At 38.5% G+C, this 22,029-nt stretch overlaps 1 protein-coding gene across 1 annotated transcript in view; it reads right to left on the bottom strand.

The window, feature by feature from the left end:
• Nucleotides 1-436: 436 nt before the first annotated feature.
• NR3C1 (nuclear receptor subfamily 3 group C member 1) overlaps nt 437-22,029 on the bottom strand; it is a 79,568-nt gene continuing 57,975 nt past the window's right edge. Inside the window, exons 5-9 of the mRNA XM_063120674.1 lie at nt 20,988-21,266; nt 19,820-19,964; nt 10,790-10,920; nt 9,582-9,739; nt 437-7,038 (exon numbers count right to left, since the gene is read on the bottom strand). Of these exons, the coding sequence (XP_062976744.1) occupies nt 6,886-7,038; nt 9,582-9,739; nt 10,790-10,920; nt 19,820-19,964; nt 20,988-21,266 (866 nt within the window). The 3' untranslated portion in view covers nt 437-6,885. The remainder of the gene's footprint in view (nt 7,039-9,581; nt 9,740-10,789; nt 10,921-19,819; nt 19,965-20,987; nt 21,267-22,029) is intronic.

Genomic DNA, 22,029 nt, shown 5'->3' with positions numbered 1-22,029 from the left:
TTGCACCCATTGGGAGAAGGAAGGGTGTGTTAGGTCACTGCAGCCACGTGAAGAGGTTTCAACTGCCTTAGGGAGGCATAAAGCAGCTCTGTTCATGCCTATTCCCGCAACTCTGCTGGAAATTCCAGGAACCTGTCATCACTCTGACAAGTCAGAGAAGCGGGAGGGGGGAGGAGGAAGTGGAGAGAGAGAGAGAGAGAGAGAGAGAGAGAGAGAGAGAGAGAGAGAGAGAGAGAGAGAGAGAGAAGTTGAGGAAAGATGGTTTTGAATGCATGTCTGTGAAGATAAAAAATATCATTTCAGTGAAATTTTGTAGGTTTCTGCTTGCAGTATTCTCACTAGTTTAAGAATTAGTTAACTTAATGTCAAGCACATAGTCTTTAGCTTTCTGTACAAGAGACCAAACAAACAAAACAAAAAACTGCTTCAAAAGGTATTTGAACATGTAATGAAAAAGCAGGTTTTTATTATGTCATTTTGTCCATTATTCAGCATTGCTGTAAATGGCTTACATTTACTGCAACTTCTGTACAGACGTGTGGCTTTGAATTTACTAGAACAGCAAAATTTAAAATAAAAAATAAATGCTCAACAGTTCCACACAATTTTACAGTCCAACATTTCACTGAGTAGGTGGAAAGACATTGTTACTACAGAGTTATTCGGCATGAATAAAAAAAACTACAACTTGTTATTTTTAAACAGGAGTCACTTGTTTTAATTTTTACACTGTTTAAAATTACCGTGATAAAAATAATGAAAAAGCTTTTTAATAATGCCATACACCAGCATAATATAGTTTTTGTCCCCATTATATATCTTTTGTAGAATATACAAAATAGAATGTTGACACACTATTGAATCCGTGCTATTAAGCCTGTTGCGTGGGATGGGGTGGATAAGGACAGGAGGTGGCTATTTTCATATACACTGTCTTTTACTAGAAAACAAAAGGCTTCCAAAAAAGGCCCTGCAATGTTTTCCAATAACATGAGGCTCTATTCCTTGCCTGAAAGTATTGTTCCTCTATAACAGCAGTAGCATGAAAATGTGAGTACATTAAGGGTGACAATCCAATTCATTCGAAGATGGGTCGGGTGGCGTGAAGTTGTTCTGAAAGAGGTTGGAGACTCTGGTCCCTTTCTAAGAAATACTTCAGCAAAGTGGCTCAAACCCCAGGGCCTCAACACCCCTTCTCAGAAGTATTCGTCTTAACCCTCCTACACTCTGGGGCCATAACTGATCAAAAGGGGCCATTAAGAATGTGTAAAATGTCCCCCCGCCCCGTGTTATTTTATCACCCATGTATTTTTCTGAACTAATTGTGGTCTGTTGTTCTGTGGTGTTTCAACGCCCACGTTTCTGTGCGTGTTATTTTTAAAGGATTTTATTGAAGTGGAATGGGGGTATAAATGATGAAAACCCCAGCATGATGAAGACCTGGAATAGCTAGTTTATGCTAATGCAGCAGTAAAGATAAGGAGATTGCTTTTTAAAAAGACCAAAAAACGTATTTCTACTTTTGGGGTTGCATCTTAATAATTGAGAGTGGAATGAAAATAGCCAGTAATGCAGCTTTGCAAACGCTTACACAAGCACTAAGGGATGGATTTATGCAGTAGATAATGGGTAGATTCCATAGCAGTTTTCAGGCTTCTGTTTGTGCAAACAGAAGAACATCTTTGGATTTAGTTTCATTTCCTTTGGCACAAGGTGTAACAAACTGCTGTGAACAGGACACACCTTCTGCAGAAAAAAAAAAAGGTACCTTTGGATCCAGTCCTCAAATTTGAGAGGAAAGTATATTTCCCCCTCCAACTCCCAAGTCTCCTGTAGGGACCTCCAGATACCATCCCTGTGTCATTGTATCCCTGTATAAAACCTTTAATACAATTTTGTTTTTTTGTAAAACGGAATGATATCTGACACCTAACTAAATTGGGGGTGGGGTGGGAGGAGGGGTCGACATGACCATAATATCTGATCAAAGGTGGTTTTTTTTGTTTGTTTGCAAGTGTAGGAGGGTTAAGTTCTTTGCGCAATCAGTATCACAGCACACACCACCATTTAGAATTAAGGTCCCATCAACTTTCTGCATATTGAACGAAAAGATGGGTTACCCTTATGATCCTGGTGCTCCTACATATTTGCAATCACTCAAGTCTTACATGCGTGTATAAGGAGGATGGTGAACAGGACTAATCTTAGTCATGATTTCTCTACCAACTGCCTTCTTTCCTCCTCTGTTCCTAATACGTAGCTATGTTGAAAAAGCGAAGAGGCTGCATTTTAAAAGGTAGTTGGCACTTGTTCCCACCCTTGTGCGCACGTTGTACTTCTCTGCCGTTTTCAAGATAATTCAGAGTTGCATTTTTGGTTTAATTTGGTTGGCAAGATTGGCAAACTAATCCTAAACACATTTATTTGGAAGTCAGTCCCACATAGGTTTACTTCAAAATAAATATGCTCAGATTTATAGCCTAAGGCTCTCATCCTTTGCTTTACTGATGCAAGAGCTATAAAAAATTCTCTCTCCAACTGCATGCTCTAACATATCCTGTGAAAGACCATTCCTATTACTTTCCATATGCAATTCTAACATACAGCATGCATATCTGGGGGTATCCAAATCATTTCCATGTCAGTATGATATGGCAAGGCACTGAAGAGACAGAAGTCAGAATTTTCCCTGCTTTATTTGAAATTCCCCCAGCATGAAAAAACTAGCCAGACAAGAAACACATGTTTTGTTGAATGCTTATGTACTTTAAATGGCTTGTGTTTAAAACCTTAACAACACATTTAACTGAAAGTTCTTTTCCAGAATCAACAATTGCATTTTTTAAAAAGTGAACCCAAAGTCCATAAACTGAACAAATACATGAAATCAAAATAATTAGAGCCTCTTTCCCACCACTAAAGTACTTGTTTGCATGTAGTCATAGTATTGATTTCTGTGTACCTCAGTTGTGTTGGTAAACAACCACAGAAAATTTGTCAATGCACACACTGCTAGCTTTCTTAAACTTGGTATCAGGGATGAAAATGTTCAATACACATCACTTCCCAAGTGTAACTTTCCAAATTTCCCCCATGCTTTACTATACAGGAGCCTTTTTGATACCAATTACTTGAGTCTGTTGAGTCTGCTAAAAACAGGCAGAATACACATTTTCATCCCAATTGTTTGCAAACTACCATTAAAATAGTCTCTGAAGCTTAGTTAAACTGTTAAACATACATAAAGAGCTTATTCAGTAAGAAAGACAGGTTGCTTACCTGTTTGTGGGTGTTCTTTGCGTGATCATCTGTGCAATAAAACAATTGTGTTCTATGCCTGGGCAGAACATCTTCAGAACCATCTAGAACACTAGTCAGGAAGCTGGCACTGTTACAGAAAAAGCTCATAGAGAGAAACTCATGCAGAACATTCTGAGTGATGCTGCTGTGCAGCAGTCACAAGAGCACTGTGTGAGGAAGGTGTTCATCCTATCCACTCCCCCCCCCCCCCCGCCCCAGCATACAAAATGAGGCTTGCTTCTGGCTAAAAGGAAGTGCAGGAGTGCCAGCTCCTTGACTAGGCCTAGAGGTTCCCCATGATGCTTGGGCATAGGTGCAACACCCAATTGAGGGACTGCACAGAAACCACAAAGAATGGTTACTGTTATTAAATGTGATACTTTACTCCCAAGTATTGACTCTAACAGCTAGGGGGTTTCATTTATAAGCCTAACATTTAAAAAGAGAATTAAGGAAAGACAAAACTGCTCAGGTAAAATTACTATTTTACCAGGAACATTTTTGTTGAATAATTAGAAATGTATTTAGTAGACTGTGACCAAACTATGTTCTATTATTTACATATTGCTGGTACCTGTATGCATTTTATTGCCAAATTTGTCTAGCTGTTTTGCTGTGCTCTGCGAGGTTACACATGAAAGTAACCCCAGATATTCAGTGGTGTGAACATATAGGCAAATGCGTACATGAACACACTACTTCAGTTTATGTTATCTGCAATAGGGGTCAAATATACCTGCACAGCTGCTGCAGGCGTAGTCTTGGAATGTGAGGGGACCAAGGACACAGGCTGGATCATTACATTCCATTCCCAGCCCATGCTTTTTCTTCCAGCAGTATAACGGATTTAGGTTTCAGCCCCAGGAACTCCCCCTGAATATGGACAAGTTCCTTTAAAAATAAAAAAAGGAAAGAAAAGAAATGGAAAAAAGGGGGGAAACAACAACAACAGAAGCACACATAATAAAACTAGAGTACCTCTTGAGATACTTCAGTACAATGCTGCCAGGATTAATACTTCCAGACAAACCACAATTTGTATGGGTTACCATTCAAACACATTTGTGACCCCTAGAAAAAATATATCACGTGTCATGATAAAGCAATCTGTCATCTAAAAACCATTCTTATGATACACTATACAAGCTATTTTACAATAATTTGATTAACTGCTTTTAAAGCTGTAGTAGCTCTTCCTTTCTTTTCTTCAACCAACACTACCAAATTATATATATATCTGAAAGTATAATTAAACAAAAATATATTAGTAGCTTCATATCAAATTTTGATTGATAACTCCTGTTAGGTTATTAAACCCCATTATTATAATTATTCTTTTACAGAAACATTTAGGCCACTTAGAGCAAAAGTCTTTGTCTTCTTTCTTTAGAGTGGCGTAGCATTTTAAATTTTCTGAAAATTCCTAAAGTGCTCAGAGGATGGGCTACTACAGCTTACAAATTGTTTAAAATAGAAAAAAAATGACAAGGAAAAATTCACAAGACATATATGGTTGTTTTATGGCACACTAGTAGTTTGATACAGAAGGGTTGGAGCTGTACAGAGATTAAGTCCTACTCTAAGTCACAAAATCAGTAGCGGAAACTTCATGTTTTCCAGGAAACAAGGTAGGTTCATTTGGGTGACAAAGTGAAAATGGGTGCGTAACCATATACAGGTTTGGGATTTTTTTTTTATTTTCCACAAGTTTTCTTCTTCTTCTTGTAGTTTGGTCTATTTTCTTCTTCGCATAAAGGTAAAAATCTTATTTGAAGTAAAATCTTTTAAGAAACCTTATAAACATTATATATATTGGGCATAATTGCAACTATTTTGTAAATCAATGTTATTTGCATGTATGTATTTATATGTAAAGTATGTATACGTGTAAATATAGTTCCTGACTGTTGACTGTGAAAGTCAATAGAAATTTATCCATCATCTTAAAATCAAGTCAGGGTTGTACACGTTTGCCTCAGTCCAGTGAGTGATCTGCAAGCGGAAACTGGCTTCTTTCTGCTTATCGATCTGCTTTACTAGGAGTGCAAAAAGCTGCCATGAGGGTAGGCCCTGGTGTTCAGGACGCAGAGGACTTCTGCACTGGACGTGCACTGCCCACGAGATGAACAGCACTATCAGCTCTAAATCAGTCCTTGTATCCATGCCCTGCCTTCCTCACCGATTATCAGAACTAGCAGTACTGATCACAGCTTGGGTGGAAGGGAGAAGACTTTTTTTGGAATGGGGCCAATGGCTGTAATTCAACAGTTCTGAGAACCCGATAGAGGCAACTTTGCACTTTTTTGGTGAAAAATATGAATTCATTACAAATATTGTTCTCCTAATTTTTTTTTTAAAAAAAGCACAGGTTTTGCTGCTTCTCAGTTAAGTCCAAGGAGAACAGTAGACATGCCAATTTATCTGCACATCAATTTTGTTCTGCACCTTACAGCTGCTCTGGATTGTGGCCACTGTATATATAATATACACTGATATACACAAAGTACACACATATGGCAATAAACTGAGTATGGAAAAAAGTTAATTTCTCCATAAAGAAGTAAACTTTTAAACAATAATGCATATTTTCCTGAAGATTTCCTGATGGGCAGTCTAGATTGATCTTTTTACTGTCAATCCAGCCCAAGATCCTTACAATTATGGCTATTGCATTATATGCAAATATTTATCTAGGCTGCTTCTTTTTAAAGTTTGTGTTCATACACAACTGTTTAAGACAGAGCTATTTTTCCAGTAGCTCAAATAACAAATTTGACCAATATCAAAATTATGCATTTCCAGTGTTCAGGTTAGATTTGGAATACATCTCAATCCCCTATGTTCCTTGAAGAAGGCTAAATTTATAGGACAAATTTAGAAGGGTTACTATGACAGTCTTGATCAGAATAGAAAAGCCAACCTATATTCACATGAATATACTTAAAAGATTAATATCTAGAGGTCATTAAGCTATGAGCTGCCCCACTTTAAAAAACAGCTGTACAATAGGCATCTTGAAGTTTTACAAAAATTATGTAAGAAAAAATGAGCAAGCTTAGTTCACTGTATATAAAGTTAAAGGAAATTGCTAAAACCAGACAGTAATAGCTATAAAAGGCACAACTTCCCTTTTCTGATATACAGTTGTAAACTTTCTTCATGTTACATGCATAAATCAAAAATGCTACTTTAACTATACAAAAAATCTATACCAAAACAAAAACCTAGAATATTTTATTCAGCCAACTGTAGAAATTCCTAGCAGAATGTTGACAATGTAGATCCTGAACTTCACACCGCTGCTTTTGGTGCGTCTTATACTGCCAGTATGATGGTATATGTGGAGGAAAAATCCCAAGCCATGTTTCTTTCCTTTCCTTCTTCCTGTAATCAGTCAGTTTGAGGCATCTGCTTTTGAAACCTAGGTCTTGGCCCTCTGTAAACCACATGTAGTGCATAATTACAAAACAAAAACAAGAACACCCAATATAGATGCAAGGACAAAATTAACAAGTCTTTTAGTTTATAAAAAAGAAGCTATAATTTGATTTTTTTCCTTAAGGCAATCTTTCTGTATTAAGGCAGTCACTTCTGATGAAATAAGAGTTTCTTGATATTCCCATTTGAATATTTTGGTAATTGATTGCTGATGATTTCTGCCAACATTTCTGGAAACTCAATACTCATGGATTTATCCAAAAACGTTTGGAAGCAAAAACTTAGAAGATTCTCAACCACCTGCAAATGGTAAGAGAGAAGAATGAAGCCAACTTCCCATGCACAAAACAAGTGTTTTTGCTATATTGCAAAATATTTTAAAGCAAGACTAATTTATTAGTACTTCTCAAAGGGGTAAATTCAGTGCTACATGAATGGACTTCTACTTGCGCATCAGGAGTCCACCCCCCCCCCCGGCCCCACATACCCCAAATCTGCTCTGGAGGTTCCCCAACACTCCAGATATTTAGGGGCCTGCAGGAGTTTTTTTAATACACTAGCTGTCTCATTTCCTCTAATGGAAGGGCACCATTAGATCCAACGCTATAGTAGGAAATATGGAATCATAGTAGAGTTGGAAGGGGCCTATAAGGCCATCAACTCCGACCCCCTGCTCAATGCAAGAGTCCACCTTAAAGCATCCTGAATAATACACATACTGAAGCTGAAATTAAAGTGATAAAAACATGGATTCAATTCAGCTGTCACAGAGAATTATAATATGCAGTAGCCAGGAGTTAAGCTTCTAAATGTCAGCCTAGCCTTGGTTTATTGTTGTTTGTCCACTTTTTTTTCCAATTTGCTCAATACTCTACCTTCTCTAGGTATAACAGCATCCAGAAGCAGAGCAATGGACATAACTAAGCCTTGTTAATTTAGACACCATGTCAACCATAGAGAAGTAAAAACCATGGTTTGCAACCCACTATAGTTTATGATTTTAGGGTTATATTTTAGTGGTGTTACTCCACTGACAGAATGCTCTTTGATCCAGCAGAGACTTCTGTTGAGTGGAACAAGGAAGGGATTATTTTTTGGTAATTCTCCTTTCCCCACTGCAGTCCCCCTGCACCACCTCACACAGTGTTTGAAGGGGTCCCCACGAGCAGACATTTTAAAGCAGACATGAAGGGAACAAAGTCACTTCCTGGTTCATTCTGCTATGAGCCTTCTGTTCATAGTGTGATATAAATTAGATACAACACATGGTTTGCTGGCCAACAGCAAGCCACTGGTTGTCAACTCAGTCATCACACTGGGCCATAGCTATGCTTCCTTATTCATGAAGCAATACTTCAGTCCTAACAAAACGAATAGGCTATTTAGATAAAAGCCTTGCTTTGTGGTTCCCATATTTTGGTGTTTAACAGAGAAAAGTAATATAACTAGACTGCATAATGTAGCGGATGAAAAATTATATATATTATATATCCTGTCCTCTGCCAAAGGCTCCAATTAAGTTGCATCATTTTAAAGACAAACCCATAAAAAAAACATGCAATAACGCACAACAATAAAAAACAAGTAAACACCAAGTAAAAAAGCCTTACTGGTCCAAGGTATGCCTCACCAAAAAGACAGAATGCCACATAGCCCAGAGTCTACATACAACAACTTAAATGTGGCTACGCAAAGCCACTCCAAATCATAAGTCTAGCAACATTTCCAGGAAACTATCTTGCACTAACTTAGGTGGATTGCCAAGGAGTGTTTTCCTTTCCTGTAAGGCAGCCACCAGGACTACCTTTCTTAAGACCAAAATCATCTTGATTGAGCACATAAAAAGCATAATAAAGAAACTACTTTTAACAAGATGAAGGGAAATCGATGGGTCGTCTTTCAGATATGCCAGACCCAACCCATTTAGAGGTATACAGCTGAAGCCCAGAACTTTGGCAAGTGGTTTGCAATTCGTAAACTTATTTCAGGTCCATACCTGATGTTCAACTTCCCACTAGGCAACTGCCTATAACACAGAAGAGGTGCCTAGATAGATACATAGATACGCAGCAGCAAGTCTCTTCTACATAAAAGTTGTTGTACCTATGCTACACTTACACACTGACCAGGTCCAGAAGATACACCATGGCTCATTGTGGGTATTTAAGTCCACAATGAACTGCAGAGCCTCAAGTTGTGTATGCGGCCGCTGGTTGGGAGTTGCCATATTGTGCGAACTTGGCAAGTGTGGGTTACGCAAGGCTCAAACGATCCTCACATAACCCTAAAACAGGCCATGGGTTAAACCCTTGCGTAACCCACACTCGCTGAATTCACATGACATAACAATCCCCACGAAGGGGTTGGATATTCAGAATGGCAGCTCCATGTGGCCTGCACAAGCCACAGCCTCACCTTAATTAATACATGGTGGGCTGTCATGTCATGCAAAAATCCCCACTATTTATTTTATCTAATTCTTTGTCCTTACTGAAATCACTTAAAGAAATAAAATAAAACTGTGACCTTCTCATTTACTCATTTCAAATGATTTCAGATACATTTTAGCTAGCATGGATTTCTCTATTCTTTGATCAAAGTTAAACCATGAAAAAATGATCTAGTTTAGATTTCCCCCCCAGATAAAAGCATAAGGCTTTTATTAGCAAAAAGCTGGTTTTGAATATTTATTAGGACCTTGTCTTTGCTGCCCACACCACAGAAGACATTTAACTTTTAAAAGCAGGAATGCAATGCCCAGGCATTGGCCAGATTGTATCTACATTTTTATTACCATCTGCACAGAATAAACGTAGTGAAGCATATAATGTCCAAAAACTTACATCGTGCATGGAGTCCAAAAGTTTCGTCAGTTGATAAAATCGCTGCCAGTTCTGACTCGAGTTCCCTTCTCTCTTCACTATGGCTTTCCCCAACTCTTTGATGTAGGTCATACGAATTTCATCGAACAGGGCCTGACTCTTCAAGCCTTCCTTGGGAACTAAATTATAGAGATTGGGTTTTTAGAACAGTCAAGTCATAAGTTTTACCATGAAATTAGATGTTATCTTTATACATTCATAATAAATAAAATAAAAAGCCAGAATCAAGACTTGGATAAACTGTGGATATCTATACAGACAATGGTTGTATTCTGCGCATGCAGAATATTTGTACAAAATTCAAAAGATACAAGGATGAACTCCAAGATACTGTATTGCAGAAGAGAAAGGCCTGGCCTGTGACAGTGTCCATAGATGAACGTATGCCTCCAAATTATAGAAAGTTCTAAGTGGCTATGTCCAGTCATTCATATAGGTGATATGACTTAAGTCAAGTTAGTCATGACTAACTTAAGTCCCATTCTTTCAGAAGATCTACACTAAGTAGAATTAACATTGGACTATGGTTGTGATAGTTTGCAACTGTCTGTTTGCAGGAAACCATAAATGGCTATTGATTCTCTATTTTTATTCCTTTGTCTTGTAAGTCAAGACAAGTCATCTTTCTTCTGCATTTTGAAAAGGAAAAAAAATCTGCAAATACTCCTCCACAGATTTATGATCAGATTCATCTCAATCTAAATGAAGTCTCACTTCTCCCAGTATTTATTTACAACAGCAGCGGATTTTGTGGTCTTCTAGAAGATCTTATTGCTGGCAAAATCACTTTGGTCCAGCAAAACTATTTGTTGACATTATTCTTAATCACATAATAATTTTAACATTTAAACATTTTTACACCATTATGGTGTGTGGGGATTTTCTTTACATAAAAAATGTCTAGCATTCACATTATCAATAAGATGCTCATTAGCATTATTAATTGTTTCCCCCTAAGAATGCAACCCCTATGTGTGAACTGTTGATGAAGTGTAGTGATAACAAAATTCTCTGTGAAGAGGATCATAGCAAGGAAGATATGAGACATTCCAATTACATTCAATATTTTTCAGTTCACAGTTCAGTGTTAAAGGAAGAACTACAACTTCAACACTGCAAAGGAAAATACCAAACAAAAAACTACAGCAAGAACATCAACAATCACCTACTTGTAGAGAGAAGCAGCAAAGTTTTCATGCAGAGGTATTCTTCGTATGAAACTTGAAGCCGTGCGAACTCATTAGTAACCATCAGCAAACGTTTGCATTGTTCATACATACAAGGTAAATTCATTCTCTGCCTGAGGAAAGAGAACACACATCCACATCAGTAAGAAAGAACCAATCATTTTCTTTATGGATTACTTCTATCCTGAAAGAGTCAATAAAAGAGTCAAGTCAAATAGCTTTCTAAGAGCAGAGTCTTGTTATCTGGAAGCTTATTAATGGGATTAATTAACACAGACCTATAGGTGTGAAGGCTGTGAGAAGTACTTGGAAAATACTCAAGTTTTTTTCTTCCATTTGTTTTTTTATTTTTTTATTTTTTTGCAATTTGGAAAATATTTTTCTAGTATTTCAATGCTCCCACAGCTGTTGTAGTTCTACACAGGCCCTGTTCACTTATAACATCACAAACTTTCTGATCCTATTCATACTCATTCAGAAGCAACTCCTAGTGAGTTTATTTTACATCTTTGGCCCTAAAAAGATCACTTAAAGCAGCAAACAAAATATATAAACACATCAAATCAAAGTACAACAATAAATAATAAAGGGAATTTAGCTGCAGTAGACCAGATAAAAATGTAGCTGGCAAAACCATAAAAAGGAAAAAAAAGAGAACCATATGAACTGGATATAGTACTCAAACCAAGCAGACGGACAGAAAAACGTTTTCAACAGGCTAAATGAGAGGGCTTGCCAGGCCTTTCAGGAACATGAAATCATGATAGCCAGCACCCTGAATTGGGTCCAGAAGCAAACAGGGAGCCAGTGCAGCTGCCATAAAACTAGTGTTATATGGTCCAAAGACAAAGTCTGTGTCAGCAGCCTCACCACTGCATTCTGCACTGAAACTTCTAGATTCTTTGCAAGGGAATCCTTATAGAAAGATCATTATAATCATCTAATGTTGAAGTGGTTAGAGCATGAGTAACTGTGGCAAGATCAACTTTCTACAGAAAAGTCCAGTTAGTGCACCAGACAAAGCTGAGCAAAAGCACTTTGACACAGCCTGCTTATCCAGGTGTAAAGCTGGGAGTATAACCAAAGGAATACCTGCTCCTTCAGGGGGAATACAATTCCATCCAGAACAGGTTGAACATCTCTATCTAGATCAGCCTCATCTCCTACTAACAGTACTTCTCTCTTGTCTGGATTATCCTTCATTGTTTTTCTGCGCATAGGATTGAGAACAAAAAGATTCTGCAAAATCTCTGGCGTTGGATGGGTTTCACTGCATCCACGGGCTCATAACAAAAGCTTAGAGAAAACTCATAATGTATTTCGATTAAATTAAGTTTACAAGTCTTAACTCAACTATTCCAAAGAATAAGGCTGCAATACTATGCATACTCAACTGGCAGTAAGTCTCATTGAACTCAGACATGTATAGGATTGCATTTCAGATAAGAACTAAGAACTGTTTGTATGACAAGCAATCTGAACTAAGGATGATGATGATGCTTGGACTTTTTCAATATAATTTGCAGATAAATAACTTTATGTAAGATGATGACTTTTTTGATTGGTGGTGGTCATTTCCAAAAAATTACAAGGTGACATTGGGTTGGATACAGAGTTTTATTCTGCAAGTGGGAATGCCCTTGAGCAGAGTTCTCCTGAGAAAAGCCAATTCAGGGAGAGGTGATTTCAGCTGAGAGCTCTCCCTCTGCAGCTCCCGGCATCTCTCTCTCTCTCCCTCTGCAGTCCCCTAAACCTCCAGAACATGTATGTCCCTTTTGGGGATGCAAGGGGAATAGTGAATCAAAGACCGCCTGCTTGCTGCCCCCCTTTCAGCCAGAAGAAAAGTCCCACTGAGCTTCCTTGGGCTTCCTATTTTCTTCACTTTCAAAACTGGGCTGCCATTTTATGACCATACCTCCCTTGCTAGGCTGACTGAGGAAGAAAGGAAAGGGACTAAAGAAAGCAACAATCTGGTTTGTGTTATTCAAGTATTGTGTTTGTGTAGAGGCTTCTTGAAACCTATGCAGGCAAAAATGATGTATGTCTCCACAATAAATATTCTGAAATTATTATTATTATTTTTGCTCAACTTATCTTTTAGCATACTGAAAACTAACAGATAAGGAGTCCTTTTTAAATTACCGTTTCTTCTTCCCAATTTGGACTTTGAAAGCAAACTCAAAGTAGTTTTAAAAATTCTGTGAAATGTTTACTCTCTGCTGGTAAAAATGTATTAGGACTGGCAGGGTAAAATAGCTGCCTACAGAAGAAAATTTGGTCCATTAGTTAACTGCCTTTCTGTATGATCTTTTAACTTTACCAGCTATGTTAGTGGACAACTTTTATTTTTCTAAACTACTGTAATATTTGATAGATTTTCTTATATTTTGTGCTTTGAAACCATTCTGACATATCTTATAAACTGTGTATGAGAAAGAAAAAACTATTTCTTTATACAGCTACCTGCCATTCATGGCAATAGAGCTCTAAACTGAAAAAGGAGCATGCCAACAGCAAATAATGCTGGTTTCTAAACCAAAAATTTCTTAACTTTTCTTGACACAGCTCTCTCTCTCTCTCTCTCTCTCTCTCTCTCTCTGTGTGTGTGTGTGTGTGTGTGTGTGTGTGTGTGTAAAATTAAGAGAACTTCTGCCTCCCCCATCCCGCTTTCTGAATTTTATTTGGCAGGTTACCAAACACTTCCCTTTTAAAGGTGCATTGGTTGAATTCATATTTTCACATTTCATAGAATTCTTTCTTTTTCTACTTTCAAAGTTAGTTCCTTTTCACGTTCTGATTGGGTGGGTGGGTGGTATAGTTATCAGAAAGGCCCACACCCTGCCATATATTTCTCCTTGAAGAGGATGTGGGGCGTAGCTTTGAAGTTTCAAGGTGTGCTAAGCTGCAGGTCATATTTCAAATGTTTTGGAAGTCTATAATTTTAGAATGCTGTATAATTACTTTGCCGCAATTATCATGCAATGTAGACTTTATGTGAGAGTCCTGCAATGACTCCTCCCAACTGCTCCTGACCCAGATGGGGGAAGGAAATAGTACTTCCAAAACGGGATTATGTCCACCCGTGCTAAGTTATATCCACCTGTGCTAAGTCACATCATGCTTTGGTTCCACTCACTCAAAGCTGCCTACCTGATCCTCCTAGCTTCATCTATTGAGGTCCCTCCTATCAGCCATGATCACTAAATGGAACCTCACAGTTCAGAGGCATAATACCAGATTCTGGTGACAACAGAGAAACTGTGTTGTCCTCATGCCCTGCTTGTGAGCTTTCCAGAGGCACTTGGAAGGCACTATGGGAAAGTGTTGGAGTAGGTGGAGACAATTTGTCCAAGACCGTAAAGCAAGTACATGATGGAGGCATTCTGAGCCCAAAATTTCAGAACTATTATTATTATTATTATTATTATTATTATTTATTGCATTTTTATACCGCCCAACAGCCAAAGCTCCCATTTGCTGCTGCAACACACCCTGATGTCTTTGACAAGAACTTCGGCTATTGGGTGGTACAGAAGTGAAATAAATAAATAAACTATATGGTGAGAACTGCTGTGACTTCTTGACCCTGGAGACTTATTTGCTCTGCTTCAAGAATTGGTCAGCAGTGGGCTTGCACTTTGCTCCACTGCTGAGGCCAGAACAGCCAGAACCTCAGCAAACATCAGGTGTAGGTTCAGCGAAGCAAAAGATCTATGTGGAAGCCTGCTGCTGCTAAGATTGTAAATATCATTAGTCAAACATATTTTGTAAGCCACCTTGTAGATCTAAATGGTGGAAAGGCAGGATATCAATCTTAAAATCAACAAACCAAATCAATCACTTTGATTAAAAGCAAACTAGCGAAGCTGAGACAAGAGGTAATTTCCTAAAGACAACAAACTGAGTACATGATAGAGGTACAGTCGGAGCCCCAAACATCAACATCTCTGAATAATTTCCTCTTCCAAAATTACCACTCCTGACCTAACATTTGTTGAAATGCTATAGTATACCTTACTCTGAATTGCTCTTCACCCACTCGCCATGCTTGCAAAAACAAAGGAAAAAATAAGGTAGGCCCCCAAGGCAATGTTGCATACATCCCTACTTTCACAAGGTATGAATTCACTGCTGCAAGGTGTGACCACTAGATACACAGCTTTTTTTTTTTTAAAAAAAAAGGATTAGAAAAAATCATAAAAGATAGACCAGCAACAGCTATTACGATAGCTAATAAAACCTCAGTGTTCTGAAGCACTTAAACTTCCAAAAACCAAATGGACAACCAACTGGGAAAGATCACCACCTTCATGCTGTTCTGATGAGTTTCTGGAGACATTTTGCTGGCTGTATTGAAACCAGGATGCTGGAAAAGATGGATCTTGGTCTGACCTTACATTTTAAGTTGACAGCCATATACAATGGGGAGATTTTCAATGAGCACTTTATATTTGGGGGAAGTGTTCAATTTTTGTTTGGTTTCATCAACTAATTTTCCTTAACCAGTCAATGCTAACAATTACACTGTGCTAAGTAACTGTGTTCTGCTATTAAAGAATACTGAGAATATGATTTCCTTTTAATTAAGGCTCGAAAGTGCACAAGTGAGAATAATTATATAAAATAAACATGAACAGTAAGTGCAACATTCCTGCAGCTAACCTTTCCTTCTAGGAAAATAATAAGTAATTAGTAATGATATGGTGCTACAGCAAACCTGCAATGTAATTACATTATAACTACCCTGCAATTACAATTCCCACTTCCTCCTGTGGCATATGCTATGTGAATATACTTGCTGCTATTCTGAAGTGTGCATATATATTTTTATAGAGAACATGGACTAAAAGTCCAAGCAACGGTATCTGTTCTGAACGAAAGTACAATTTTGGTGGCCCTATTTTTCATTCTCTGACCCTTTATTTTAAAAGTTTGCTGCCTCTCATACTATTTGAAGTGGTTTACAATGTTATGAGATTAATAGATCCATGAAAAATAAACAGCACACACAACATTTTATTACTATCCCTGAGAGATAAATTGGGCTAAGAGATAGAGAGATTGGACTAAGTCTACATCGAATAGCAGAGTGGCAATCTAGGATCAGGAAAACCTAGATTAATTCTCTATCCACTACATCACACTGGTTCCTTACTTAATTTGTACTATTTATACAAGTTGCAGTATTTCTGTTACCTTGGTAAAACAAACAATTGTGTTAAAGAACAGACTATCAGTATATATTTTTATACTGTTAAGGTTAATCACCTGAAATCATTATCTGCTTAACAGACAGACAAATAGTTATATTTCCTTTAGGAAAATCATTACTAAATTAATATTTATCCATGGGCTTGAACATAAAGTCATAAATGAGAGATGAAAAAGATTTACATTCTACAGTACAGAATGACGGCAGTCAGGCTGCACTTCATGCCACATGCATATGTCATGAGATGCAGTAGCCTAACTCATATTTCCTGTTTATCTTTTGCTTTTCTTTAAATAATATCTCAATCCAAGTCAAAGCTTGGTTGTGGGATTCTAAGGAACAGCACTGAGATAGAAGATAAGTTTAATTACTGCATCCATGACTGATTCAGCAAGTACTATTATGGACTGATGTATGAATTGGGCTCAGAAGATTAACTGTTTTCATTATTTAATTCTGGGGTTGGCAACACAGTGGCCAAGGGTACAAACCAATCCCAGACACTTTCCTTGATTCCTGCTGAGATTCCTCCCCTCCTTATTTTGAATTCTTTCAGGAAACATAAAAAACACCTTGCACAGGTGGAAAGTAGCAGAACTCCTAACTTCAGGTGCGCCACTCTCCTCCTTTCCCTTGCTCAGAATGCTCTGGGGAGGAAAGTAAGAGTACAGGCAGCTGGGAGACATAGCTCTGCTGCTTTCCAGCTAGCTAAAGCTAAAAGTAACATTGATCCCAGGATAGCACTAATGAAGCAAAAACTCTGGGAAATTTTCTTTCAAGACCTTCCTTCTTGCCTGGAGAACTTGAGGCCAAATTGGGTACATGGGGGCAGCCATCTTTCTTTCCATACAATTTCCCTCGAAGGGACAGGAGCCATTGCTCTAAGAGGCACTTGTGACTTCAGTTTCAATGCGCATGGCAGCAGCTGCACTTTCTAGGTATCCAGACGCCAAGATGGCCCAACGGTGCCTTCAGGATGTTGGAGATACCTTTGGACCCAAACTACCTCAATTTTCCTAAGAGGCCCCAGGATTGGGCCCCTCAACTTTGCCAGCCTGAGCTAGTGTAGTTAATTCCCACCACCAAGTTGAAAACAACTTGGGGAATAAAGCAAAAAGAAGTAGTGAAGTCACCGGAACAGAATTTCTCCCAGCTTTTGCCCTGCCTGGTGCAAGTCAGCAGGTCTCTCTGAAAGCTGTGGTTCATGTCCTTCACTCCCAATCCCACCCTACCCCATCTTGTTCTCTAACTCTATCAATTCAGAGCACTCAAGAAAAATTGCTCTCACACATGTTTAAAATACAGAAACAATTTCTGTTTAAGACCTACATTTTTGTTTACTTATTTTTTCAAAGCATTTTTCAATTGTGCAACATTAACCAGTGGCACATAAATGCCATTACTGTGTCATTAGGGTTGTGTGTTACAGTATCAAATGCACAGCAGTATTAGTGGTGTCACCATCAGTTAAGTGGAGCACATTTTATAGAGGGCATCTGAAGGCAAGAGCTTATTCAGGAGAGGCAGGAACATTTAATGCTCTTAACTTATTATGACAAAAGGATTCACAGATGTAAAAATGGGGTCAAGGTATCCTTACCAATATCAGTGAACAAGTTGTCAACTAATAACATGTTATACAAATACAAATGTATGTGAATGACATAGAACAATTACTACTGCATTTTATACAGATAGCTCAAACAATCAGTGTAAATTTGAAAAGTAGAATTAGATTTAAAAAACAGCGACCATGCATTGCAACCAGTTTTATAGCAAGTGAGGTCTGCAAAAAATATCATAGGTGGAAAGAGAATGAAGGGCATTAAACTCAAGAGGAAAAGCATCCTTTGAGTGCGCACGTGCAGCCCTTAGTCCTGCACATCCACTTTACTGCTAGAGAGAATGACTATGCTTACAAGAAAAGCAAAAGCAGGCTGTACCTAACATTATAATAGGCACCTTGAATCCTATATGGCTGATTATCAAATTCTCAATCCCATTCTGTTGTTTTACTAATGGATGGTACCATAATGGGCAAATAAAACCCATTTAAAAACAAAACAAAAAGAAGTGTATGTTTTGCTTAATAAAATATTGAATAATTTTTACTATTACCTATTAGTAATAGGCACTTTATTGGCAATATTTATCTGATCAATGGACGGGTATTCGAACCCTACTACTCATTTGTTCAAAGTAATTTTATTTGCATAGCCAAAAAAAAAAAAAAAAAAAAAGAGAGAGAGAGAGAGAGAGAGAGAGAGAATATGGAGTTGCAGTATTTCAACAACTGCCTAAATTGGCAACACCTTTGCCCTTCTTTCTATGGGTCTCAAAATAAGACAAAAGTAACCTTAAAAAAGCCACCCTGTCATTCCGGGCATCTCACATTTTGCCTTAATTCTTATTTAGTCAAATAGGAGTGCTACCCATTATTTATTTATTTGTAACATTTATATCCCGCCCTATATCAATAATATATCAGGGCGGCATACAGATAAAAGCATACTGTATAAAACAGTAAATATACACAGCTAAAAACAAATTAAACCATAAACAAAGTTAAAACAATACTGCACATAGTAACCAGTATCAAGGGGGGGTGGCGGCAAACTGCTGTCAATGCAAGAAGTAGAGGGCAAGATATCTCAATAATCATTCCTTTAAGAGACATTAAGGATTAACTTGGCTTGATATTGACAATGCTAGAACTGCATTATTGTTTTTGTGCTGCAGACCCATTTAAACTGTTAAGATGAGCCTTTTTTATTTAGTGTATTTCATATTCTTCCTTTCGTCCAAGGAGTTCAAGGTGGCATACACCTCTGCCCCCAATTTATTTAATTTATTTATTTAATTCCTTTATATCCTGCCTTTTTCCTCCAAGGGCTCATCTACACCAAGCAAGATATTGCACTATAAAAGCGGTATGAAAGCAGTATATAAAAGGAAGGAGCCACACTACTGCTTTATAGCGGTACTGAAGTGCACTGACAACTGTTGTTCATACCATTTTCATAGTGTTATATCCTATTTGGTGTAGATGTGTCATGAGCCCCAACAGATGTCAGTGCACTTCAGTACCGCTATAAAGCAGTAGTGTAAATCCTGCAGCGTATTTCAATATCACTATAAAGCAGTAGTGTGGCTTCTGCCTTTTATATACCACTTTCATTGTGGAATATCCTGCTTGGTATAGATGAGCCCCAAGGAACCCAAAGCAGTGTATATAATCCTCCTCCTCCTCTCCATTTTATCCTTGAGAATTTAGCCTCACAGCTAGCAGGTGAGGTAGGTTAGGCTTTGTGGCTGAGTGGGGATTTGAACCTTGGTTTCCCCAATCCTAGCCTGATGCTTAATTTAGATTTAGACGGAAAATTCCCAGGCATGTGTACGCCCTCTCTCATAATACTAGAACCTTGGGTCATCCAATGAAGCTGAATGGTGGGAGATTCAGGACAAGTAAATGGAAGTACTTCTTCACAGAGCGCATAGTTAAACTATGGAATTTGCTACTACAAGATGTAGTGATGGTAACTTTAAAAGGAGATTAGACAAAATATGGAAGATAAGGCAATCAGTGGTTACTAGTCCAATATCAGGAGCAGTATGCCTCCCAATAAAAGTTTCTGGTGAATACAAGTGGGAAGTTGCTATTGCATCTGGTTGGCCACTATAGGAACAGAATCCTGCACTAGATAAGCCTTTGATCTGATTTATAAGCACTACAACAATTGCTTCCAATCTTGACGAACTACCATTTAAAAATTCAGAGAAAAAGATCCAACACTACTTACTCATTAATTATCAAATCTGGTGCAAAACACAGCAGGCTCCCATTAGACTGTTTATATGATCTCCATCCTAAAGCAAAAGACATCAGAAACATCCACGAATACTGCAGAAGGGTCATTTGGTCATCCAGATGCAAGTTTCTGAAACCTGATTGGAAATAAAAATTCATATTCTAGCACAGATCCTGTGTACTGCTTGTCCAAAGTATTGTTTTGAATTTACAGTTCAGAATGGAATCTTGGGAGGATCCTAACTGAGTCAAACTGCAACAAAAATTCATTAAATCTCAAGTAATTTAAATCAAATAGTAACGCTAAATGACAAGCGCAAATGTTAATAATAGTCCATTAATATGTGTCCTTCCTTCCCATCCATCCATCCATTTAATATCCCCCCTTCATCACCAAATCATTCCAGGAAGATCACAAAACCTGAAGACCACTCCCAACAGTTCATACAGTTGTTAAACAAAATGGAACCTTGTGGGACCCTACAGCACAACTTCCAGGCTGATCAGAAATTTCCCATCACTACTTTCTGAGACAAGCCTCAGAGGCAGGAGTGGAACTACTCTAATACTGCATCGTCAGCAAAGGGGCAAATGACACTGCAAACATAGCAAAGCCCTGACAGCCTCTCTACTTTGCAAAGCATCCTTGGGAAGAGGGAATTTGCTTGGGAGAAGGGATTGGGGGAAATGGTATTTTAAAAATCCTTTCCCTTCCACACTCCTCTCCCACTTCGCTGTTCCAGATCCACAGTTATTACATACACACATCTGGAAAACTAGCAATAAAATTTCCTCTTAAAACGTATCATATGGCAGTCTTCCTGAACCTCTCACTGGAACTGTTGATACTGAGTGCATGAGGAGACCCTAAAGCAGGGGTTTGCCCCCCAGTTGCTGCTGGACTGCAACTCCCGTTAGCCTTAGCCAGCACAGCCAAAGGGAAGGGAGGATGGAGTTGGAGGGCCACATGTTTCTCATCCCTGGCTTAAAACAAAGCTGAGTAAAAAGGGGGGTGGGCCTGATCTACTTTGGTCCACCAGCCTCTAGCATGTGGATTGCATCAGATTACCTCCAAGGGAATCCAGTCTTTGACAGAAAAGATATTCCCCAACCCTGGTCTACATTCATGGAACATATTACACCCACAGACACACACTTACCTGGTATTGCCTTTGCCCATTTCACTGCAGCTACCACTTGCCTTCCTCCCAGCATATTGAGAGTTGACATTATACGCCAAGTTGTGTCTGGTATTGTACTGTCATAGCCTGAAAACAAGACTTCTGGCTCAATAACTTCCAGTAGGGAAACCAGGGTAGGAGTTAGCTGTGGCAAGGAGGCAGGAACTATTGCCTTGTTTACAGGATTTTCAGTACTGTCCCTCCCTGCAGTCATGCTGGATTGCTGAATTCCTTTTATTTTCTTCTTTGTCTTTCGGGCTAGAAAATTTTAGAAAATGAAAATCAAATAATACAGAAAAATGGAAAATGCTGTTGACACAATGATTCACACATTGGTTCACACATCATGCTAAGCCATGGTTTGTTGTCACCATTGGTGGTTGCAGGGTACCTTAGCATGACAACTGAACTTGGTGCAGCTTTTCTGTCATGTTTTTTTCGCAAACAAGTCATGGCTTGTAGTAGTATGGTTGTTGAAGGCAGCTTATTCTATGGAACGCTTGTTGTGACAAAATGGCGAGAGAGACACCTGGCAAGGGTAGGAAAAGACTATGCCAGCTGCTCTTCACAATCTTACTACTGCCACTACCATCTATCCTCTTCCTCTGCTGTCAGTGTCTTCCCCTTCATCAATACTACATTGACACTTAGCAATGCCTGTATCGTGTTGGCAGCCTTTTTTCTCCCTTCCGCCTTTAAAAATTATACACATGGGTTTGGGTGCCCCCCCTTTTGGTCTTGCACAAGTTTACAGAACCACAGGAAGACGTGTTCTATTTTATTCATATTTCATTGATTGTTATTGGCAAAGCAGAAATAAGCTCAACATCTGCAATAATTATATGCACAGCAAAAGCTCCCATCGCGTTCAGCCTCCCCTTTCAGAGCTCGCTGTTAAGGGAAGGTGTTAAGTGGCATTTTCTAGACATGCAGAGGGCATATCAATGTGCTTGGGTACTGTACCAGCTGCTGTAATACCTATACAACTTAAGAAATGTTTGCACTTGCACAGGACCAAATG

This window comes from Elgaria multicarinata, chromosome 3 (assembly GCF_023053635.1).
Source record: "Elgaria multicarinata webbii isolate HBS135686 ecotype San Diego chromosome 3, rElgMul1.1.pri, whole genome shotgun sequence".
NCBI classification, from domain to species: domain Eukaryota; kingdom Metazoa; phylum Chordata; class Lepidosauria; order Squamata; family Anguidae; genus Elgaria; species Elgaria multicarinata.
Note: the sequence above shows the minus strand (reverse complement) of the source record. Positions and strands in the feature narration are given on the sequence as shown.